Genomic DNA, 25,716 nt, shown 5'->3' with positions numbered 1-25,716 from the left:
AGCAAGTCCTTTCCTAAGGTCACCAACCTTCCAGCAGAAGAAAGGACAGTCATACACACAAATCCACAGCAGAGCCATGGGCACCCACATTTGCCAATCTGTTTATTGGCCATTTAAAGGAAATCTTCCAAGCCTCCCAAAACCCCAAAAATCTTGGTCTGATTCAGGTTCATTGACAATGTTTTTATGATCTGGACTCAGAGCCAAGACACCCTATCCTCATTCCTTCAAAACCCCAACACCTTCTTTTCTATCCACTTCACCTGGTCCTTCTCTACCCAGCATGCCACTTTCCAATATGTTTCTTCCTTCTCTATGATGGCCCCGTCCAAAACACTGACCGCATTAAACCCACCAACCACCAATAGTACCTGCATATCCCTTTGAAACCTCCAACTCCCTACCATATAGCCACGCCACCAGGGGGCAGCACATCTTTGGTTTCAAAAACACCCCTGCCCAGTATGCTGATGGTCACAAAGGCCTGCACAGACAGACACTATCCCGCAGACCTAATCCACAAAGAGATTTCCTGTGTCACACCCCCCATACACTCCTAATCCATCCACTACCCCTGACAACCAGCTAGAAAGGGGTGCCCCCTTTGAACCCAACACCACCCTGGATCGTAACAGCAGAATCACACCCTTTGTCAAGGCTTTGACCATGTATCATCATGGCCTGAAATGAGGGAAATTTTACCCAAGGTCCTTCCCACACCTCGTAAAGTGGTGTTACATCACCACCTAACCTTCACAGCATCCTCGCCCATCCCTATGCCACTCCCAATTGCAGCTCCTTACCATATGGATTATAACACTGTGGAAGACCCAGGTCTAAGACCTGGCCAGTCCAATTCCCCTGCAGTTTCTATCCAGTCCTGTCACAGACGTATCCCAGCCAGTCAGAGGCCTTGAAAACATACATGTGACTGAGCTCTGCCACAATCATATACGACTACCAGCCAGTCAACTGCCAGGACGAATGGCCACCACCAAACTGTGACCAAGAGCAAAGTGGACCACTGTTTGGCACGGCATGCAGCTGACCATAACATGCTCAACTTAAATGGCTATTACACAACCACTTGTTCCAAATTGTGCAGATGGGAGTTGTCCTTACAACACATACTCTGCTCCTGAAATTATCCCACCCTCAATGTATGATAACATACTGTCCCACATCCTCCATCCAACAGTTTCTGTCCCCTGTAACCTGTCACCTCTCATTTTATGTCCACTCACCCGCATTGCACGTTGCTCTCTGCCAAAGCACCCACCAGTCTTTTCCCCTTTCTTCTGCACCTCTCCATTTGAACTCCCCCCCAAAAAATGCTGTGTGCTGTGCCTGGCAGGACAAGCCTGCCACCTGCTGGTTCCTGCGCACTCCGCCAGACAGCACTCTTCTCTCCCCCAGCATCTGATCCGTACCCTGCAACCCCTACCCCTTCCCTGCCCCACTCCAGCTCACTGCTTTGGTTCAACGCAAATGTTGCCATTTGGCCATAGCGACTGGAGATAGTGGTCATGTACATGTGTGTGATGTGCATGCTTGCAGCCAAAAGCTCTGTGTGTAACAATCTTTTCATTGTGCCTGTCTGCAACTCGGTGTGTCATCCTTTACAGTGAGTAGCAATATTTTCTTTGTGGTGTTGTTACTTTTTATGACTAGATTACTAAGAAATACTTTAATATACAGTTGTGACAAGCGTAATACAGGGTAATTCTAAATGGTGGACCCATTTTCAAAACTTTGTATTTATTCAAGTACAAATCCAAAATGAAAAGAGGAAGCTTCAAAGTTTTTTTTTCATAATGTTCGATATTAATTTAATAATTTGTAATTAATTAGTTTTAATAATTGTTTAATACTTACAAATGTGCAAAATGTTATAAATGTTTACTGTGCCCTCCATCGGCTGCATGGTAAACATCGACACAATAGCCGAACTCGTCCCACACACACGAAAGCGTATCTGCTGTTACTGAGTGCATGGCTGCAGTGACCTGGATCAGAGTTGTTGTTTGAGGTGGGATGTAAACAACTTCCTTCACATAACCCCATACGAAATAGTAACAGGGTGTGAGACCAGACCTCTGTGGCCAGAAGTGCAGGGCCAGGTCCTCAAGTCTCCTGCGACAGATCCAGTTCTGAGGAAGGGAGTCATTCAAAAAGCCTCATACATCACGGTGCCAATGGGGTGGAACTCCATCCTGTCGGAAAATGAAGTCCTGGGAACCTTCCATAAATTGAGGGAACAGCCATTGTTCCAACATGTCAAGATACGTGATTCCTGTTACAGTTCTTTTGGCAAAGGAAAATAGTCCATAAACCTTTGTATGAGATATGGCATATAGAATGTTGATCCCGGTGAGTCTCTTTCGTGTTGCAGTGGTGAATGCGGATTTTCCAAATCCCATATGTGAGCACTGTGTCTGTAGACTTTTCCACTAAGGTGGAATGTCACTTCATCACTAAAAATTACATGCTTTAGAAATGTGTCATCCTCCATCTTTGCAAACACATAACCATGCGAGACACTTCTCTTTGTCATAGTGGTTGAGAGCCTGCACAAGTTGTAATCGGTAGGGCTTGTACAGCAAATGCTGTTTCAGTACTTTCCATACAGTTGGTTTGGATTTTCCAAGTTCTCAACTGGCTTTATTGGCAGACTTAGTGGGACTGTGCACAAAACTTTGTTGAATCCATCAGACATCATCCTCTGACTTACGCATACGCGGTTGGCCTGTGCTTTTTCCTTTGCACAATGCTTTTTCGAGTTGGTGGTTGAATACTGAATTTGGTACGAAATGCCTGCTGCACTGCAATTTTGCAACTTACTTTTCGTGAACTGAAGAACACAGAAAACCTTGTGCTCCACAATCACCATTTCATTCACAACTGACAGTGAAGTGGAATGACGGCCCTATTGCTGCACAAACTCTAACGGCCGCTTCTGAAACCATCACTACCTGCTCGCCACCACTCACCAAAATCTTTGGAACTTCCTCTTTTCGTTGGTATAAAGTGTGTTCATTTTGGATTTGCACTTGAATACATACAAATTTTTGCAAATGGATCCATCATTTAGGATAACCCTGTAGTATTACACTCTTATAAGTAGCACTTCAATGAAAACTGAGGATTTGTTATGTCAGTGTGTTAATACATAATGAAACAAATTTGTATGGAAATCTAATACTGACAATAAATCTGATGTCATATACTTTTATTGGAGTTTCTGAGAGATAGTAAACCAAATCCTGTAAACTGTTAAAAATTATCCTTCCAAGTGAAAAATGTAATGATAGAGGTATATAGCATAATAGTCCATTTAAACATTTACCGGACATACCTAAACTTTGAAATGAATTAAATCTTGTATTTAATAAATTTCTGTGGTTTATATTTTCAATCCTTTCTCTCAGAACTGACTGTAAGATACTTGGTGCATCCTAATTATGAACTGCCCCTGTATCCTTTGTATACTTCATGGCTATACCTCATTTCCTGTTCATATTCTGGTAGTTGATGTTACCTGTCATGATTCACCATCCTCACTTGTGTGAAACAATTGACCACACAATGCAACAGTGCAAATTTAAATTCCTTTAACATAAGTTTTGAAAATAGGTTGTGTTCCTTGCGTATAACTTTTCTTTGATCCCCCCCCCCCCCCCTCTCTCTCTCTCTCTCTCTCTCTCTCTCTCTCTCTCTCTCTCTCTCTCTCTCTCTTTTGTTATTATCACTGGATAAAGGACAACTAAGTAACTGAAGCATCTGCTGTTGGATTATTGTACTGTGTTCCAGTCGTAGAATTGAAATTACGTTCTTTTAAAGAGTATATCTCTTCCCACAATTGCACTGTCATCTGAATGATCACATATCTGACTTGATTTCATTATTATAATGCTACATCTTTCCTGTACCATATGTCTAATGCCAAGTTAAACAGAACTTCAGAGAGAGGCCATTCACTCCTGCTGTACAGTTGGAGCTCATGGTAATTATGTTACTGAGATTTTGTTTTGCATTTTTATTCATCATTAGCACATCACGTAGTATTAAACTGACACACGTGTCCATCTATTTTAGTGTCATATTCAATGCCTGCCAGTGAACATGATGTAACAAATCTCTGAGATCAACAAATATGAAGTGGGCAGCTGTCATATTCCTAAAATTTGTTCATCATTTTCCTAATGCCAGCAAAACGACAGGAGTGCCTCCATTTGTACAAAAATCACACCCATGCGCTCTCTTTCAAATTCTGAAGGTGACAGGGGTAAAATACAGGGAGCGAAAGGCTATTTACAGTTTGTACAGAAACCAGATGGCAGTTATAAGAGTCGAGGGGCATGAAGGGGAAGCAGTGATTGGGAAGAGAGTAAGACAGGGCTGTAACCTATCCCCAATGTTATTTAATTTATATATTGAGCGAGCAGTAAAAGAAACAAAATAAAAATTTGGAGTAGGAATTGAAATCCATGCAGAAGAAATAAAAACTTTGAGATTTGCCTATGACATTGCAATTCTGTCAGAGAGAGCAAAGGTCCTGGAAGAGCAGTTGAATGGAGTGGATAGTGTCTTGAAAGGAGGACATAAAATGAATATCAACAAAAGCAAAACGATGATAATGGAATGTAGTTGGAATTAAATCATGTGAAGCCGAGGGAATTAGATTAAGAAATGGGACACTTAAAGTAGTAGATGAGCTTTGCTATTTGGGGAGCAAAATAACTGATGATGGTTGAAGTAGAGGGGATATAAAATGTAGGCTGGTAGTGGCAAGGAAAGGGTTTCTAAAGAAGAGAAATTTGTTAACATTGAGTATAGATTTAAGTGCCAGGAAGTCTTTTCTGAAAGTATTTGTACGGAGTGTAGCCATGTATGGAAGTGAAACAAGAACGATAAAAAGTTTAGACAAGAAGAGATTAGAAGCTTTCTAAATATGGTGCTACAGAAGAATGCTGAAGATTAGATGGATATATCATGTAACTAATGAGGATGTATTGAATAGAATTGGGGAGAAGAGGAAGTTGTGACAAGCCTTGACTAGAAGAAGGGATCGGTTGGTAAGACATGTTCTGAGGCATCAAAGGATCACCAATTTAGTATTGGAGGGTAAAAACCATAGAGGGAGACCAAGAGATGAATACACTAAGCAGATTCAGAAGGATGTAGGCTGCAGTAAGTACTTAGAGATGAAGAAGCTTGCACAGGATAGAGTAGCATGGAGAGTTGCATCAAACCAGTCTCTAGACTGAAGACCATAGCAACAACAACAATGCTCTAAATATATTTTCAGTCAATTTTTTTATCACTGTTCTTGGAAATGCCTTGTGGACAGCTCACACTACTGCTGTGCCTGTATGGTGGTAACATTTCTCCTGTTCCGTATATAGTACTTATTATTCTGATTTCCCAGTCCTTAGTTGCGTCTTTACGGGTTTCCAACTAAACAGCTGCAGGTGGCTTGGAAGTAGAATTTGAAATTCTGTCCATCTCCCTAAAGGTGCTGCTTAGGAATCTGTCTGAATAAAACTGTATATCACAGACAGAACTCCCTAAAAAATATATGAATTGAATAGATAATCAAAGTGCTATATGTTAAATAGGAAGTCGATAAGAAAATGATAGCTCATCAAAATCAAGACACAAAGGGTATGAAATGAGGCAAACATGACAGTAAGATGACCTCAGTAATGTTCATGGAATATGTTTGTCATTTTCAGACTATTATTTTCATTTGTTTCCTTTCATTTTATTCTTATTGTTTCTTCTGGTGCCTCATTCACAGCTTTCGAGGTCTTGTTCTTCCTATGTTGGTCTCCTGTCATTTCCTCATTTGATTTCAACATATTTCTTAGTTTCATTTGTAACATTTTATTTTTTCAGGGTAATTTCATTTTTCTGTGGTCTATTTTACACCATTTTGCATGTCAGTTTACCTTATTGGTACTCATGTTTCTTTTAGTGTCTGGTGATATGTACCCTTGTATTGTTTCCTCAAAATTAATCAACTCAGTGAGAGTTCTCAGCAAAACTATTCGCTCTTATTTTTATACTAAATGTGTTTTCATAGCCAACATAAAATTGTTCCTTAATCATCTTTTGTTTTTCCTCTTTATATGAATAATAATAATTATTATTATTATTACTATTACTATTATTATGTTCCTTATTTTCCCTTTAACAGAATCTTTCATTTAAATGGTCAAACTTCGACAGAGTCTGGAATGTGGCCTACCTGCCAAACTTTATTGTGCCCTCTATGTCTCATTGTAGGTAGTATGTTGAATTGCTGTAAAACTGGTATTATAGGAGATCTTCTAATAATGTTGCCATACAACTTTTAATTAGTGTGATTTTTCCCACTTCTGTTGTCACTGGAAGCAGTATGCTGAACAATTCCAATTTTCGCATGAATTAGTTGTTTAAAGGTTTCCTACAAAACAGTTGGATTGTGACAAGACAACCCCAGTGCACTTTTACATATGAAATGTCACAGATGAATATAAAAGTTGGCTTCAAATTGCACAATTAGTGGACTCAGTCTGATAATGCACTGAAATAAATGTGGTTGACCCTGGACAGGTAATGCAGTATAAGCAGGTGGTAACTTTGAAGAAATGAGTATGAACTCATTGTGGTTTTGGAAGTTGCTTAATGGTTTAAAAAGAAACTAGGTTAGATTTTGATAATTTAAATAAGCTGCATGTAAATGCAGTAATTTGGTTTATAAATTATGTAGTAGTTTATGAAAATGCAATAAATATTGGAACCACTGTTGGAAGAATCAAACAATGGAAAATCCAGGATGGAATGCAACAGTATTATGAAAAGGAAAGTTGCTACTCAACATATAGCAGAGAAACTGAGTCGCATTTCATTTATTCATTATTAAACCTACTCCTGCATTACCCTTTTTTCATTTTGTGTTTATAACCCTATATTCACCTGACCAGAAGTCTTTTTCCGCTTTCCAATGAACTTCACTAATTCTCACTATGTCTAACGTTGACCTATCCATTTCTTTTTTAAATTTTCTAACCTACCTGCCCAATTAAACGATCTGAAATTCCCCACTCTGATTCGTAGAAGGCCAGTTTTCTTTCTCCCGATAACAGTGTCCTCCTGAGTAGTCCTTGTCTGGAGATTTGAATGGGGAACTATTTTACCTCCAGAATTATTTAACTATGCAGTAAAGCTGCATGTCTTTGGGAAAAATTATGGCTGGTGTTTCCCCTTGCTTTCAGCCATTCACAGTAGTAGCACGGCAAGGCCATTTTGGTTCATGTTACAAGGCCAGATCAGTCAATCATCCAGAATGGCTATCTGTATCACTGAGGCATGTAAGCCTCCCCAGCAATGGCAAGGTCCATGGTTCATGGACTTTTCCCATTAAGAGTATGGTACTTATACTAGAATGCATACAAATACAAATGTTTCTCTTCCCAATCAGGTGTACTTAAGTCAGTGGACATGTGTTCTTTTAAAAATAAACAAAATTATTTTTCTACGTAGGAACAATAGAGTTGCTACTTAATAGGAGCAATGTTCACCATGTTCACAATCAGTTGTTGGCCACTTCAGAATGTCGTTAAATTCATCATGCTAATGAGGGATTACTACATAACCTTGCTGATGTCTTGCAGTTTGTTTGATGTATAGATATTTTCTGTGTGTAAGCTTTCGAAGTTGGCAACAGTATCTTATCCTTATCTCCTTCAGAGACTTTTAGCAGTCTCATGGTGTTCCTTAGAAGCCCACAGATGCATGTTTATGATACTATGACCCCTGTGCTTTTGAGCTGTTCACAAAGTGTGAGTGAAAATTAGATGACTGTTTTGTCCTTTAGGAATCTCCCCAATTCTATTCAGCACCTCCTCGTTAGTTATGAGATCTATCCATCTAATCTTCAGCATTCTTCTGCAGCACCATGTTCTGAAAGCTTCTATTCTCTTATTGTCTAAACTATTTATCATCCATGATTCACTTCCATACAAGGCTACACTCCATAGAAATATTTTCAGAGAAGACTTCCTGACACTTAAATCTAGATTCAAAGTTAACAAATTACTCTTCTTTGGAAACACTTTCCTTGCCTTAGCCAGTTTACATTTTATATCCTCTCTACTTTGACCCTCATCAGTTATTCCGTTCCCCAAATACCAAAGCTCATCTATTACTTTAAGTGTGTCATTTCCTAATCTAATTCCCTCAACATCATGTGATTTAATTCGACTAAATTTCATTAACCTCATTTTGATTTTGTTGATATTCATCTTATATCCTCCTTTCAAGACACTGTCCATTCTGTTCAACTGTTCTTCCAAGTCCTTTGCTGTCTCTGACACAATTACAATGTCATCAGGAAACCTCAAAATGTTTATTTCTTCTCCAAAGATTTTAGGAACACTTTTCCCAAAAGACTCTGTGGGAAATGCATCTTTCTTATAATATTTCATCCAACATCGTTTATAATCTTTGGTGTCTTCAGTTTACATCAGTGTTACAATGAATTTACCAGAGTTATCTGATTCTGCAATCTTTCTTGCATATTTTTCTTGTGGGTACATTTGGTCAATTTTTTTCCAAAGATCTTTTAATAACATTGAAATCTCAACGACAGGAAAGGAAAATGTGTCCCCTAATCAGAAAACTCTGCCAACAACTGTTTCAGCAGAAAAGAAACATATGACAGTGTGGTTAAGCTTAAGGTTTCTTCCCGAACTCCCATAAAAAAAAAGTTCAGAAAGTAATTATTTTTATACTGTTGAATGAAGGTACATTCTCCATTTGAGGCTTTCTTCATGATTACAAATATTGGTCTTTCCCATCTTGAGATTACGTATTTCAAAAACATTCACCCATAGGTGCAGGTAATAAAATGTTTCTTAAACCAGAATAGGATGAGTTTTGCATGTAATCCACAACTATCTTGCACACATCATCATTAGTAGAAGACAGTTCCAAAATGCTTCTGGAGCACTATTTTCTGTCGCAAGTTGAAATCGAGAAACGGCATGTTCCACAACAGATCAGTGTGTCATAGGGGGCACATTCAGAATGTGTTACGCATTGCATGCCTTCAGTGCAGCTATGTTTGTAATCAAAGCATCGAATGCAGCATCTTTCAGATAACCACACAGCCAGAAGTCAGATGACTTAAGATTAGGTGATTCGGACGGACAGGCTGTAGATAAATGATGGCTGACAATTCTAGCATTTTCAAAATGCTTCTGCAGTAGCTGTTTCACTGGCTGTGCAATGTGCAGAGGAGTGCCATCTTGCATAAAATGATCCTATTCACACATCCATGCTTTTGTAGTGGTGGAATGACATTGGTGTACAAAGAAATGGTATACATTTACTAGTGACAGTACAGATAACAGGACCTGCAGGACTCATCTCCTCAAAAAGATATATGGCCCTACGACAAACAGTGCCATCACACTGCACAGTTACCTTTTCGAATGAAGTGGTACTGGTTGATGTCTGAGCTGATCTACTAGCCTGTATTCTGCTATTGTGTCTATTGACATATTCTTGGAGATTGAAAAAATGGGCATCGTCTGACAACAAAATGTTCCATGTCCACCTGTCATCAACTTCCATGAGAGCAAGAAATTATAGAGCAAACATTTGTCTTATTTGAATGACAGTGTGAAACAATTCCTGAACATGGGAAATTTTGTTTGGATAGCAATTTAGAATGTTTTGTAGAATTTTATACACCATGCTCACAGGCATGTCCAAAGTTTGGGCAATTCGCCATTCACTGCGTGTTAGCGCACTACTGGTCAATCCCTACTGCAATATTGTGGCCACATCTTCTACTGACTTTGGCTCAGTTGTTCCTTCCCTGTGTTCCACTGTACTTAAAAAGAACCTGTCTTTTCAAATTTAGCAATCATTTTCTGCAGACATGTGGCAGACATCAGAGCAGTGCCTTTTTGCTTACCTTTGATTGTCTGGAACTTGTGCTGGAATACTGGCATACAATCGCCGTTTTTGTTTTTACTGATAGCTTGTAATCCTCTATTGAGACATTCACAAGCCAACTATCTCAGATGCAAACCGAACAACAGCCATGTACCCCATATCTTTTATTTCGCATATTCTTCTGATTGCAGTGCCATTATTATTATTTTGTTTCCATAACATTTTTCCCTTCTCTGGATGTCCCGATTGGAGATCATTTTGAGCATGAATCTGGAACTTTAATTATAACCACCCTGTATTACATATATTACTCAAAAGTTACCTCACTTTGTACAGCTGTTTTACTTCAACAGAAAATATTTACATGCACATGTCAACATTTCATTATGCAACTCATGTTTCTGGTTTGTGATTAAATCCTTTTCATGCAAGCTGGTTGTCTGTAGAAGACCATTCACAAAATAAACTATTCCAAAGAAATCGTCCCTAATTGTCACTGCTTCATGCAGTACTCACTTCATTATCTCATTATTACTTCATTCCTTATTTACTTGTATTTTGTCCCTTCCTTTTAGGTCCTCATATTCTGTCGACTCATTACTTCATTTCATCACTTTATTACCACATTATCATTATCTCATTACTTTTTATGTCTTTATTACAATGTTATCACACATTGAATCCCTGATTTGTTTCTTATTAAAAAAAAAAAAAAAAAAAAAAAAAAAACAACTCTATGAAATGACACCCGACAGCAACAAACCCTTATCATTATTTAACAAAACTTTCCTTTTGTTATAAACAGACAGAATTCTTATCTACTGCATTTCATGCTTCAGATGAGGATATTATTTTATTTTAAACCATCTACTTTCCTCTTCTTCCAACCTGAAGGGCTACATCATGACAAACCTTTCCTTCCCATAACCATTACTGTGGGAAACATAAATTAAGTTTCCTTAGCTCTCTTTACTTTGGTCCGAAGAACAATACAGTTACACATTTTTCTGGTACTGACTCATCCCTGTGACAAATTGATACTAGTTTTGCTGTAAGCAGTAGAAATAAATAAATGTTACTGCTTTAAGTAGCATTAAATTTAGTTTTGCTGTTGCTTTATTACTATCTTGTGTATTCTTAACTTCATTGATGAAGCTGAAAAATGTTTTACCATTACTCACACAAATTTTTCAATGTTACTAATTACAGATATAGATATTTTCTTCCTTCAACTTTTAACTGGTGGCATATTTTTGCTTCCATGATTTTATCAATTAATATCCATTAACATTTAACAATTCAGTTATTGAAATAACACATTTCAAATTGCCCATAAGTTGAAGAGAGTAGAAGATTTCTTTTTTCTTACAATCTGTAGAAAGGATAACAGAAGAGAGTGATACAGTAAAGCAAGAATGACATTACCCTGCTGGTGAAGGCATTACTGGCCACATAGTGTGCTCACTGAAGTTCAGTGAAACGCCTATCTGTTCATACATTCACAATTACTCTGACCACCTGCTCCTCCATCTACTTTTGCAACATTGGATAACTTTCCACATTTACTTATCAAAACAGTTCCTAGTGCAATGCCACAAATAACATACACTTATTGAAAATTACTCCCTGCATCCTGTTCATTTCCGTGTCAGCTTTGAAAATTTTATCTACATTTAATACTGGACATTTAACAACATTTTTGTTTACTTTAGTAGTATTTACCTTTCCAAACGTTGTTTTCTTTACCAACATATCATTCGTCACACATTGTTTACGTTCACCTTTACTAATTTCATTTCATTTATGTTAGTGCTGATTACACAGGCTTTGCTCTGATTTCCAACAATATCATTAACTTTTTCAATAATTTCATTCCCTTCTTGCACGTATCTGATCATACTAACATTAAAGTTATTTAATTGGATAGAGAAAAAAAAATCTACTCAACAAGCGGCAGCAAAATACACACACAGAAAAGACTGTTGTGATTGCCAAGCTTTTGGAGCCAGTGGCTCCTCCTCCAGGCAGAAGAGTTGAAGGGGACAGAAGAAGGGTGATGGAAAAGGACTGGAGAGGTATAAGAAAAGGGGTAGATTTTGGGAAAGTCACCCAGAACCACGGGTCAGGGGAGACTTACTGTATGAGAGGAGAAGGAAAGTCTGATTGTTGGGGACTGCATCGGACAAGATTTGATAACCTGATAGCTTAAAGGTGGGAGACAGGGTAATATGCAAGACAGAGATTACTACTAAAACCATGCACGAATTAATAAGAGTGAGAAGCTAAGTGCATTGTATGTAATAGAGGTAGGAGCGGGCGGTGAAAAATAGATGGGAAAGATGTAGACAACTAAAATGGAGTCAAGCACAGAGTAGTTACAGTGAAGAAAAGCTGAGAAGAAAGAAATTAACGTAAATTAAGGCCAGGTGAGTGGCAAGAACCAAGGATATGTTGTAGTACTAGTTCTCACCTGTGGAGTCCTGAGAAACTGGTGTCTGGGGGGAGAATCCAGATGGCATGTGTGGTGAAACGGGCACTGAGGTCGTGAACGTAAAAGTGTAAGTATTGTTGTTCATTGGCAAGTTTACTGTGTACAGCTGGCCTTCGGTGAAGATGAGATAAACCTCAAGGAAAGACCAGCTTCTTCCATCCACATTAAACCTACCAACAAACAACAGTACTTACATGTTGCCAGTATATACCCTCTGCCTATGCCCATTCATCCTAATAGATAATTTGGCGTAGTCATGCCAATATAGAAGGCTGAATAGTGTTTACATAATAGCTGGTCAATGATGTGTCATTTTGCAGATGGCTCTCCCTTTGATAGTATGTTTTGTCAGTCGTAGGGCTATTGTAGTTGGTGGTAGGAAGGTGCATGGGGCAAGTCTTGCAGCAGGGATGGTCACAGGGGTAGCAGCCAGAGGGTAGGAAGATGGGTGCTGATCCCTTCACAAAACAGTTAGGAGCACACCCTTGGTGATTCAGTATTATCCTGGCCTGGAATGTGTTAATTAGCTACTTCGACAGGGCCATGACTTCCTAAAATCATGCCCTCAAATGAGGTCCATTGTGTCTGAAACTTTGCCCACCATACCTAGAATAGCTTTACCTCGCCCTCTCAATCTCCACAATATTCTTGTCAGACCCTATGCTCCTTCTGCACCCATCTCCCTACACTATGGCTCCTACACCTGTGACTGTCCCCACTATTAAGACTTGCCCTTTGCACCCTCCTACCAGCACCTATAATGGCCCTGCAACTGGCAAAACATATACTATCAAAGCGAGAGCGATCAGCAAAACGACACGTCATTTACCAGCTATTATGTAAACACTGTTCAGCCTTCTACATCAGCAGGACTACTACCAAATTATCTATTAGGATGAATGGGCATATGCACTGGGTATATACTGGCAACTCACAATATCCTGTTGCAAAGTATGCTCTACAATGTGACATTCGTGACCTCAGTGCCTGTTTCACCACACACGCCATCTGGATTCTTCCCCAGACACCAATTTCTCAGAACTCCGCAGGTGAGAACTAGCACTACAACGTGCCCTTCATTCTTGCCACACACCTGGCCTTAATTTACGTTAATTTCTTCCGTCTCAGCTTTTCTTCACTGTAACTACTCTTGGTTTGACATTGTTTTAGTTTTCTATGTCTTTAATTGTCTTTCCCATCTATTTTTCGCCGACTTGTCCCACCTCTGTTACGTACAATGCTCTTAGCTTCTCACTCTTATTAACTTGTGCATGATTTTAGTAGTAATCTCTGTCTTGAATATTGCCCTGTCTGCCACCTTTAAGCTCTCAGGTTTTCAAATCTCGCCTGATGAAATCCCCAAAAATCAGTCTTTCCTTCTCATCCCATACAGTAAGTCTCCCCTTCCCAAAATATACCCCTTTTCCCATACCTCTCCAGTTCTTTTCCTTCATGCTTCTTCCTTCCTCTTCAACCCTTCTGCCTGAAGAAGGAGAGACTGGTCCTGAAAGCTTGCCAATCACAACAGTCTTTTCTGTGTGTGTTCTCTGCCACCACTTGTTGAGAAGATTTTTTATCTGTCCAATAAATAATTTTATCAATAATTGATTGTTTTCATTGCTATAACATTAAAGTTGCCTGCATTTGCATCAATATTTTGTACAAGTTGCAACCAGTCACAATATCATCAACTTTGTCATCAATTTCATGTAAAATTTGCACATATTTTGTTTCAGAAGCAACTTCCATCTGCTCGCTGCATAAATTTTCGATTTTGTCTTCTTTGTGTACCATATCGTTACAAAGAGCATCTACTTTTGAACCAAACGTCTCATCTATACTTTGTTTTCTCTTCTAAGCATATTTGATTTGAATCTAAGTTAGAACAAAAGCTATACCTAACTTACTTTTTCTACACACATTTTTAATCATTTACTTGCTGCTGTTGTTAGTTCTGTCCATGTTTTTATGCATTTCTATTAACATTGACATCATTTATATGAACCTCTTGAGAATTTTCTTTTGATTTTCATCACTTATCCAGTCACTTTGAACCAGTCTTCTGTCTTGTCAGTTTTGGATGAGCACTTAATAACACACACTTATATCTTGAATTGTCGTGGCATCAGTTGCTGCTGCTATGAATAATTGTCACCTGCTCATCAGTCTACCCATATTTCCAGTTCAGGCTGATTTATTTATATTTGGACTCTCCTCACCCTCTTGGTTCCTCATTAATTTAAGTGCTCCCAAAGATGGCAGTCAGTTTCTGCATCTGTGTTGTTTACATAATTTCGAAATGTTATAACTATGAACGTCGTGCACTGCTCTCTTGTCCACATGAAGTCTAAACCTTCCACTGTCACTGTTCATCAATTTTGAATGTCTATTAATCTTAATAATCAGCAAATGCCATTATGTCATACCTCACCAAGTTTGCAATTTTCAACACCATGCCAAAGCAGGAAGGTTCCCTCACCCTAACAAGCACCAGATGAAATGTGATCTTACCTGCAAACCTTTATCTGCCTTTGGTGTCTCATTGCCAGTGGTTTGTTAAATTGCTAAAACTGGTATTGCGGAAAATCTGTAGGGCTGTGTAATAAAATTCAGTCTATGTATGTACATAAATAAATGTTGTTCATAGGTAGAGGTCATTTTAAGGGAGAGTGACCTGCAAATCGAGACAAAAAGGGCAAGTGGAGCAGGGGGCCAGCATGTTAACACTACCGACAGTGCTGTGAGAATCACACACCGTCCTACAGGTAAGCAGTGGCTTATGTGAAGGAGAGTTTAGAGCATACTTCTCATCATTCAGTTGTTTTTTGATCATGTTATACACAGATAATTAAATGTATTAGGTGTGCTCCCTGAAGTGAAGTGATTATCAATCCACTGGTTTGCTTTCAACACTGCAGGACCTAACATAGTGTGGAGGGATGGAAGTCTGTGTACACTGTACAATAGAAAACTCTAAAAGTACTTGATCAGTAGTAGTTCTTTCCGTACATGCATGAAACCAAATGTGTGCAATGTCAGTCAACACTGAAGACCTGTTTAGTATGTTAAACAAATTACAATAAGTAATGTATTCCACTTTGCAGCGTATGCTGCAGTTTAGTATGCACTGCAGAAAAACTTTCTTTATTTCAGGTATTGTAGTGGAGAGTCAGGTTGATAGGTCTCAACACAAAAACAAAGCTATCGCCATGGAGAGACTCCGTGCCCGCATCTGGAAGATGCGTACAGAAGAAGAGGAAAGTCGCTTGAGTGCTGAACGTAAATCACAGGTAAAACAAATGGCTTATGGTATTTTGGATATTCAGATGCTTTAAATGAACATATAACTACTTGTAGTTGAGGGAACTTTTTAAAGACTTAGGAAACGGCATGGGAGAACATAATGAGTAGTTGTTTGGGATCTGTGGACATGTCTTTCTTTTTCAACTTCTGTGAGAGGGGAATTGGTTGAATAGACAGGCTGAAAAGAAAGTGGAATTGAATTGCATGGTGTGTGTGTGTGTGTGTGTGTGTGTGTGTGTGTGTGTGTGTGTGTGTGTATGTGTGTGTGTATGTGTATGTGTATGTGTATGTGTGTGCACACGTGCGTGCGCTTGCTTGCTTGTTTGGTTGGTTGGTTGGTTGTTTGTGCAAAGTCTTTTAAGAAATAGATTTCGCAAATGGAGAAGAAGAGTCATCAAGTCTATTAAATATGCTGTTAATCTAGTGCTATTGGTTAGGCACGAAGAAAACTTGCAAAATATTCTTAAGCAGCTGACAGATGAATCCCTGGTGTAGGAGTAAACTTTGAAAAATCAATGTAGTTAGAATAAGTATGAAACACTGACAATAGCAGTGAAAAACAGGCTCCAGGAAGATATAAATTACTTCCAATGCTTAGGGTGTATGATGCCTGGGATGCCACAGAAATTTACCACTGCAAATGTATGAGGAGACCCTCTCCAAACTTGGACTGTGATGAAAAAGAAAATGTAGAATCTCAAAACATTTGGGAATTTCTTAAAGTAGATTGATAAGAAATCAAATGAAAATTTGGAGAGGAATAACTATTAGTTGCTGTAATTTACAAGAGAATAAAAAATCAGACAGTTCATCTCGAGAGGGAAACACATGCTGCATGTCATTTAGGGGCATTGGAAGAGATCGATGTTTCTAAATCTAATGGATACTCAGCAAATCACATTTAAGTGCCTGGCAGAGGGTTCATCGAACCACCTTCACAATTCCCTATTATTCCAATCTCATATAGCGCGTGGAAAGAATGAACACTTATATCTTTTCATAAGAGCCCTGATTTCCTTTATTTTATTGTGGTCATCGTCTCTCTCTCTGTAGGTCAGTGTCAACAAAATATTTTCGGATTTGGAGTAGAAAGTTGGTGATTGGAATTCTAATCTTTGGGTAAAGATCTTTCTTCAAGTGAACGGTTGTATATGATTGTTAAGTATGGAGCTAATGCATCAGCATACTTGGAAAGGAACCTAATTGGTATACAGTCTGGATCAGAAGACTTGCTTTTATTAAGTGAGTTGAGTTGCTTCACTACTCCGAGGATATTTATGTCTACGTTACTCATATTGGCAGCTGTTCTTGATTCGAATTCTGGAATATTTACTTCGTCTTCTTTTGTTTAGGCATTTTGGAAGGCTGTGTTTAGTAATTCTGCTTTGGTAGCACTGTCTTCAATAATATGTCCGTTGCTATCGCGCAGAGAAGGCATTTATTGTTTCTTGCCGTTAGCATACTTTACATACAACCAGAATCTCTTTGGATTTTCTGCCCGGTTTCGAGACAAAGTTTTGTTGTGGAAAGTGTTATAGGTGTCTCGCATTGAACTCTGTGCTAAATTTCGAGCTTCTGTAAAGGATCGCCAATCTTAGGGATTTTGCATCTGTTAAAATTTGGCATGTTTGTTTCACTGTTTCTGCAACAGTGTTCTAACCTGATTTTTGTACCAAGGAGGATCAGCTCCTTCGTTTGTTAGCTCATGTAGTATAAATCTCTCAATTGCTGCTGATACTATTTCTCTGAATTTAAGCCACACCTGGTCTACACTTATATTATTAATTTGGAATGAGTGGAGATCATCTGTCGGGATGGCATCAAGTGAATTTTTATCTGCTTTTTTGAATAGGTATATTTTTCGCTTATTTTTCGGGGATTACAATATTCAATCTCGCTACAACAACTCTGTGTTCACTAATCCCTATGTCTGTTTTGATGCTCGTTACTAAGTCAGGACTATTTGTTGCCAAGAGGTCAAGTGTGTTTTCACAACCGTTTACTATTCATGTGGGCTCTTGGACTAACTGCTTGAAATAATTTTCAGATAATGCATTTAGCACAGTTTCAGATGATATTTTATGCGTACCTCCGGAATTAAACATGTATTTTCGCCAACATATTGAGGGTAAATTAAAGTCACCACCAACTATTATTGTATGAGTCGGGTACGTGTTTGAAATCAAACTCAAGTTTTCTTTGAACCTTTCAGCAACTGTATCATCTGAACTGGGAGGTCGGTAATAGGATCCAATTATTATTTCATTCTGGTTGCCAACAATGACCTCTGCCCATACTAACTCACAGAAAGTATGTACTTCAAAGTTAAACTACTTCTGACAGCAACGCCACACAGCCCCTGCTACCCGTTTAGCCAGCTCCTGCGTATAGTGGACACCTGACCTATTCAGCGGAACCCAAAACCCAACCACCCTTTGCCGCAAGTCAAGGAATCTGCATCTACACGGTCACAGAACCTTCTGAGCCTCTGATTCAGACCCTCCACTCGGCTCTGCACCAGAGGCCCACAATTGGTCCTGTCGACTATGCTGCAAATAGTCAGCTTTGCTTTCATCTTGCAAGCAAGACTGGCAGCCCTTACCACTTCTGTTAGCCGATCGAAACCAGAGAGAATCTCGTCTGATCCAAAGTGACACACATCATTGGTACCGACATGAGCAACCACCTGCAGTTGGCTGCACCCTGTGCTCTTCATGGCATCCGGGAGGACGCTTTCCACATCTGGAATTACTCCACCCGGTATGCACATTGGTTTTGATAAAACATGCTGTTCTTCTTTGGATCGTCTCCCTCTCCTCCATTCTCTATTTCCTTTAAGACTGTTTCAGAACAAATATCTATGTCTTATGGGGTACTCATGCATACAGAGTTTATAAATTTTATTCTCCCTATTTTTGACTTCATTCTTTATCACTTTTTTCTTTAATTCTTCCACCAATGAGATTATTGTAAACCAGTGGAAGTTCCAGTGCACAAGATGATAATTTTTGCACCTTTTCCCACGGGAACAGGTGTACTTCCACAACACTTTCACCAGTTTAGTCGTTTCGGAAAGAATAACTCTCATTTATCTGAGTTTTATCCAACCATGCAATCTTTTCAAAATTGTTTATAAAAAAGTCTTGCTGGCACTGAATAATTCTGCATCATGAAGAGTAACTCTCTTAGTAGGATGTACTTCTATAATACTCATATATAGCGATTTTGTCTTCTTCTTCTTACTGTGTCTGTAGCTGAGATAAAACCATCCCCTTCCTGTTCTACAGAAGAGTATTTTTCCTTGCACTTTCACAACCACATTTTTGTGAATGTTCAAAGCATCTGCAGTTCTTTTGGATACCTTCTTGAGGAACAGTAGTTACACCATTCTCTCTCTGGTCTTGCTGGACCAAGCACACAAACTGATGAGTGACCATGCAAAAATTGAGTGTAGATCACTAAAAATTCCTGTTTAGCACCCACACTTTTTCGTGCACTTTTGCTGCAAACTTCAAACATTGCGTAGTGTAAAATGAACATGCCACACACAGAAACAAAGCACACGATGGAAACAAATCTCAACTGTTATTGGACCAACAGTAAAGCCGTCATCACACAGGGCGAGCCAGCTAACATTCATGTAAATGCAGACAGGATAACCAACATCGCGAGAACCAGCGCTATCAGCACATGTGATGAGTAGCAGTTGTCGGTTTTATTTGGCTCCCAAAGTATACAGTTTGTTTATGAAAGCGGACAAGTGTAAAATTCCTATGTTAGCTCTTTTAAAACGTATATTTCCTCCCTTGTCCAAATGCTAGTCATGATGTTCTGTTTGTGGTATACATAAATAAAAACTTCACCAGTGCCCATGAACTTAAAGTAAAACAAAACGAAAAGATATATGTTCTGTCACTAAGGGCATCAGCTTACAAAAGTTCACAAGCTCACTCCAGAGAGCCCACTTATATTAACATAACATCAAATATTACACCAATTTTTTCTATTAATTTCATAAGAAAATCCCACAACCTTTTAGAAAGGCAAAGGTGAGGGAAAAAAAGAGGAACAAAAGGAATTGCTTACAGCAGGAACCCAAACCTGCACCACTCTACCCTTTGTTCCATAACGTGGCACCTGCTATCAACTACACTACACTGAGAGACCTTGTATTTTATATTACAGTATTCTTTAATTACTATAATTTCATAAAAGTCCTAACAATAATGAAATGTTTTTCATGAATCTTCATAAAACCCGAGTTACAATGCGAAAATAAAAATACGGCATGTCTTTAACCACCAATAAGACATTTCCTGTCATTTTAACACAAATCAATCCCAAATGAATTGTTCTCGAGGCATTCAATGTACTGCTGCCTAGAAACAGCATATATTCATAAATTGAAGATATAACATTAAAAAAAAAAAAAAAAAACACTGAATATGGGCTTCTGCTGAACACAACAAATACAACATATCATCTCACATTCTGCTTGTGACATTGGAAACATTCTCTCTTCCCATTGGTTCCACGTTACGTGGCATGTTGCCACAATATTGCAGAACTAACTTTGTGTTTCATGTGACAAAATGGGTCCTCAACGTGAAATAGCAGGAAGTGAGATCAGAAAACACAGCACCACTTCAACGTTAGCTTATTTGTGCATCTGCAACAGACTAGTAACTGCTACTTGCCATTACAGAGCTACTTGATAACTGCAAATACAACAAAAGGGGCAACCAAGTGCATTCTGTGACTTGTTGCCACATATTAGTCAATGACTTCGTTATTCTGATCAAAGTATAGAAGTAAGCAGGAAGTTTGGAAAGTAGTAGTGTGGCACTAGTAGAAGTGGAGCTGTAAGGGTCACAGTTCATGCCTGGGTGGCACAGTTGAGCACTTCTTGCGAAAGGCGAGTCTCAGTAGTGCATACAGTTTTAATTTGTGAAAATTTTTTATATCTGTAGCAAACTGCTTTGAGTTGCTAGATGTTGATTAAATTTGTCAAAGCAAATGGATACAAGTTGAGTTTACAGTAATATGCCATGACATATTTTCCCTAGCAGTGTGAACAGACTCAAAGGTAGCCCACAGTATTACGGAAAAAGAAATATCTCTATGTGGCCAGATTTCTTACTGGCCGTTCCCGGGGAGGCTGGAAGATTATTAAAATGACAGGATTTGTTATTTTATCAAAACTCTCCTGCTCAGTCGTGGAGCTCTCGTGTAAAGGCAGGCTGCTGAGTTTGAAATGGTTAAAATATTTACACTGCAGAATTAAATAATTGATTCAGAAATAAAATTTCCTGATCCACGGTAGTACTTAGAAATGATGTATTTGTCTGATGTACTTACGGAGATGCCGTTCATAAAGTAGCCCTTATTAAGGAAAGATCAATTAAAATGGAAAGGCTTAAGCTTGTAATAAATCATTGTTTGTTGCAGATTGGAATGAGCATGCGATCGGATAAGATACGCACGTACAATTTCCAGCGAGATACCGTAGTAGATCATCGCATACATTTCACTGTACATAACTTGAGGGAATTCTTGGAAGGTGGTTTGTTGTTGAACAACCTAATGAGGAAGCTTCAGCAGGAAGACTACAAGGAGCGGCTCTTCTCTGTGATCCACAGTTGAAAAATTATAGCCCATATTTACTGGATGGCAGTTGGTGGTATCATGGCTGGCTTGATGCTGACTGTATTGAGAAAAATTTTAGTGCCTTACTTTGCAGCACTCGTGCCTTTTGTCATTTATGTCTCTGTCAAATTTATCACGAAGCACTGTGCAGGCTACAGTAGTGTGCCACATTTTTGTAATATTGTGTAGTTAATGCATTTTCACGTGTTAACATTTTAAAAATCTGTGCCAAACAGGAAAGTAACAAATTGCTGATGTTTTCATTTAAGACTGGTGGCAATCTCATATTTGATGCTTCCTTTAATCATGGGGACAATGACCTTGATATCTTGCCCAATTTACATGTACTGATAAGTTTGTCAGACATTGTTCTGTTTATGTATGGTCCAATTTTGTTTTCTAATGGCTGCAGGTTTATTGTTGTGACTGGTTATAAAAACAGCCCTTTAGCAAATACTATTTAAGTACAAGATTTTAACCAAGACATTTTTTTGGGAACTTCAGATTTAATAACTTCAGTTCACGCTGGTAGTCTGCAAGCTGTCATTGATATCTGAAAATGTACATTACTTTTATCACATGATGCTGTTGAAAGGCGCCAGCTTACTTCCACTCTCTTTTTTTTGTGATAGGATGACAACCAGTTACTGGTTTGTTCTGGTTATCAAACTGACAAAAAGAGATGATGTACTACATGTTCTGTGATAAGTACGTCAGATGCTGTATTGATTTGGATATAGGTTGCAAAATAAAGAGAGCTGACAATGTTAAAGTTTTTTTTCCTCATTTTGTATTTAATATTTGTGGCTGTAGACAAAAATAAAATAAAAATACACATATAAAATAATTTCACTCAGAGTGGGTGTTAAGCTGGGAATGATGACTTTACAGTTGCCTGGCAACTATCATAAAAAATTAAAATAACTTATAGAAATTATTAATAATACTTAGAACAGAACAGATCATTAGTTAGTTCACAAGGTCTCCTGTCAGTGTCATCAGGAGATACCACCCCACAACAGATCCATTACCTTACATAATTAAGTATTCTGAAACGCAATCCCATTGTCTACATATAATGTAGGCTTATACTGGTGCTGTAATGACATAAATATTTACAACTGACTAACTTATAATGTTAAATTTTAATCAAATAAAACACACCAAGTTAGATATTTGAAACAGTTTTAACCACAGTAATGACAGCCAGAAGCATTTTCAATCATTAGATGCTAAATGCTGAGTTGAAGAAAGCATTAGCAGTTAAATCAGTAATTATATTTATGTCACACAGCTAAAGGATTGCAATGGACATGGATGCTCTGCAAATACAAAAATATTACTTAATTTTTCACTGTTACCACGTAACAAGAATTGTGCAATACTTTCGGAGTGTCAAAGAAACTATTGCAGCTGCTACAATACCAACATATGGCTGCAATTTCAGTACACTTTAAAAAAATAATGCTGCATATTCAAAATCATCTGCAAGCATACAAAAATACAAGAGAAAAATAATAAAGGTCTCTTCTTATAGGGGAAATCAATATAAACTTCCCCACTACAATAGTTCTTAAATCAACTTTCTGTTACAAGACAATGTGGTGCAATTATATCAAAGATGGTTTATGAGATTCATATTCTGCACACTGAAATTTCTTTCAGGTGTGTCTACAATCAAACCCACTGTACACAAACAATGGTGTTGGAATTAAAAATTGGAAACTCAAAGGCAAGAGATCAGTAATTTCAGCACTGAGCTTATATACCGCAGTACAACAGCATAAGTGTTGTTGCTGCTGAAGATGGTCAGCAATAATTGAGTATACTACAAATATAACAAAGATATAAAGTGTGAAATTCCAATAAGCAACAGAGTTATTTTGCAAGCATGCGAACTACTCACACAACCGACAAAGCTGCCACCTTATCTATCGTGCAACTGTGCTTACGCAAGTAATAATAGTGCAAAAATAAACAACCTTTACAGAAGCAAAAACATCTCAGCGAATAACAACATTTATATTATTCAATTAACATCAAGTAGGCCACCAACCTGTCTCGTGCTTGAAATAACCTCATTTTTTAACCTAAGCTTCAACATGAGGCACACCATGTCAGAACAAGACATCATCAAATTACATTTATAAGCCTTCACACTATGCCAGTGTATAATGGTCTTTTAGGAAACATACTTATAGCTCTCTCTCTTTTTTTTTTTTTTTTTTTTGCAAAGAAAAAAAAGCATAATTAGCGCTTAACACTCCGTATCACTGCCCATGGACATGGTCATGGAATCACATTTTATAAGTAACCCTTCCACTTTTTGACCTATCAGTAAACCAACAGTTCACAAATCAACATACCTAACAGTGGTGCAACATCTGACACAGCCAGGAATATTAATGCACTTTAATTTATAGCGTGGTACATGCAGCACCAGCTAGTAGACATCAACATGCACACACTAAATATGTAACAACTGCATCACGAGACAAACTGGTGGGCTACAAGAGCACCACCACTTTCTTCAACCTGCCATCTTACTTCACACTTCAGTCCACATTCGTCCCATGACACTGACCAGCCACCAGATTCAGAATTGCATAGGAAACTGTGTCCAACTCAGTAACAATTAGGTAGCTGGCTAGGATGACAAATAAATATGTAAAAACATATTTCTCTGATACAGTTTTATGTGGCAGCTGCAGGAAGCGACCACATTTTTAAATGCAGATATGAAGTCAAGATTCTGTGTTTTTCTCACATAATGAAGAAAATGTCAGCGCACTATAGCAGTCTTCGTAGCCCATTCACAACAATTCTCTAACATACTGATAATCTGGACTGTACATTAACAAGAAAGTAAACAGCTGTTGCAGTACTTCAAGAGTAAGAAGGAAGTGCAAACAGAAGGGACATTTCTTGTATAGAAAACACAGTTCATAATATTTAATATTTTGAAATAACACCTATACTACCACTCTCGAAGCACAAAAGACCGTGGCAAATGCAACAGCAGGAGGGAGCTTCGAAGTTGCCCACACTCCATTTAGTCATCGAGTGGTACCTCTCAGTCACACGCTGCACAAGCGGTCACACTGAAAAATGCATTTTCGTTTATTCTGTACGTCCCATTGAACAGCAAAGTAGATCTTGAAGAATTAGCCCACAACAGGGCTAAACATATGTGGCAGCTGCTCCCACACCCGCTGGTGGTGGTTGATCTTCTGGTCTCCGTTTTCCTGGTCCATACTGTCCAATGAATGAACCATCCTCTGTGAATTTACCTGAAAAGTATTTTTTCAAACTATAAACATGCTACTATAGCAGTGTCATGAATGTATTATAAACTAGGAACTTGTGCCTAATTTAATTGCTCAATACATACTTTATAGCATCCAATTTCAAATTCAGCTTGTAAAATTATGTGATTGCCTTATCATTTTAAATCATTCACTAATCGAGCAGTCGCTCGGCAACAGCTACAGTTAGCAAATAATGTTGCGAGAATGTAAAAGGTGAACGACCAGTGACGTAACTTGTTTATTGTCGAAGTGCCGTCAGAAATGCAGTGAATTATTGACTTTGGAAACAGTGGCGGGAAAAACGGACAGAAGAAGAACACTTTTACACATTTTTTTTTTTTTTTTTTTATGTACGAGATATTCTCGATGAGCAGTTACTCATTCTTCTCTTGTCTCTTGTAACTTGTGTCGGACGCGCATGTCTTGCCGCCGTATTATCATCATTAAAAATAATATTATTTTAGTGTAAAGTAAAAGTGCAATACTGCATAGCAGTAGATTTATTGTGCGGCGTGTATGTGAAAACATCCAAGGAATTATTTTCATTACGAGAAGTGCCAGTCAAAAGGGCATCCATGTTAAATTCTTCATTGTAGTGTAAGTTCATCTATTAATTGCTATTTATTTAATATAGAATCTATGTCTCACTCCTTCATTAAGTTATTTAAATATCTTTATGTTGCTGCCAAATAGAGAGTTCACAGTCACGAATTCTTTCGTCAAAATCGGACGGAAGTTGTATGCGGCGAAATATTTTCTCTGCACTATAATCTATGGTCCCTTAGGAAATTCATGTTGAGCTATCCAAAAATAATTATATTTTGGATAGGCATTTACTCTCCTCTGCAATGCAACTTCTGACTGATCAGACGTTCCAACAAGAAACAGCCACACACGGTCAGCGTTCGCAAATATATTTCCACTGCTGATTATAGCTATATGTTACAGCACAAAAGTAAACATATTGTTATAATTAGCGACTACGAACGGGGACATTTATAACTGTATGTTTATGTATGC

At 38.2% G+C, this 25,716-nt stretch overlaps 2 protein-coding genes across 4 annotated transcripts in view; one reads left to right on the top strand and one right to left on the bottom strand.

Moving 5' to 3' along the window:
- Nucleotides 1-22,160, top strand: part of LOC126271943 (peptide chain release factor 1-like, mitochondrial) — a 57,362-nt gene extending 35,202 nt beyond the window's left edge. Inside the window, exons 5-7 of the mRNA XM_049974370.1 lie at nucleotides 15,087-15,204; nucleotides 15,593-15,729; nucleotides 21,191-22,160. Coding sequence (XP_049830327.1) covers nucleotides 15,087-15,204; nucleotides 15,593-15,729; nucleotides 21,191-21,385 — 450 coding nt within the window. The 3' untranslated portion in view covers nucleotides 21,386-22,160. The remainder of the gene's footprint in view (nucleotides 1-15,086; nucleotides 15,205-15,592; nucleotides 15,730-21,190) is intronic.
- The window catches only part of LOC126271941 (neuroglian), a 78,581-nt gene continuing 75,020 nt past the window's right edge, over nucleotides 22,156-25,716 (bottom strand). For all 3 annotated transcript variants that reach the window (XM_049974367.1, XM_049974365.1, XM_049974366.1), the window contains exon 23: nucleotides 22,156-24,678. In XM_049974367.1, coding sequence (XP_049830324.1) covers nucleotides 24,569-24,678 — 110 coding nt within the window. In that variant the 3' untranslated portion in view covers nucleotides 22,156-24,568. The remainder of the gene's footprint in view (nucleotides 24,679-25,716) is intronic.

Source organism: Schistocerca gregaria, chromosome 5 (genome assembly GCF_023897955.1).
Source record: "Schistocerca gregaria isolate iqSchGreg1 chromosome 5, iqSchGreg1.2, whole genome shotgun sequence".
NCBI classification, from domain to species: domain Eukaryota; kingdom Metazoa; phylum Arthropoda; class Insecta; order Orthoptera; family Acrididae; genus Schistocerca; species Schistocerca gregaria.
Note: the sequence above shows the minus strand (reverse complement) of the source record. Positions and strands in the feature narration are given on the sequence as shown.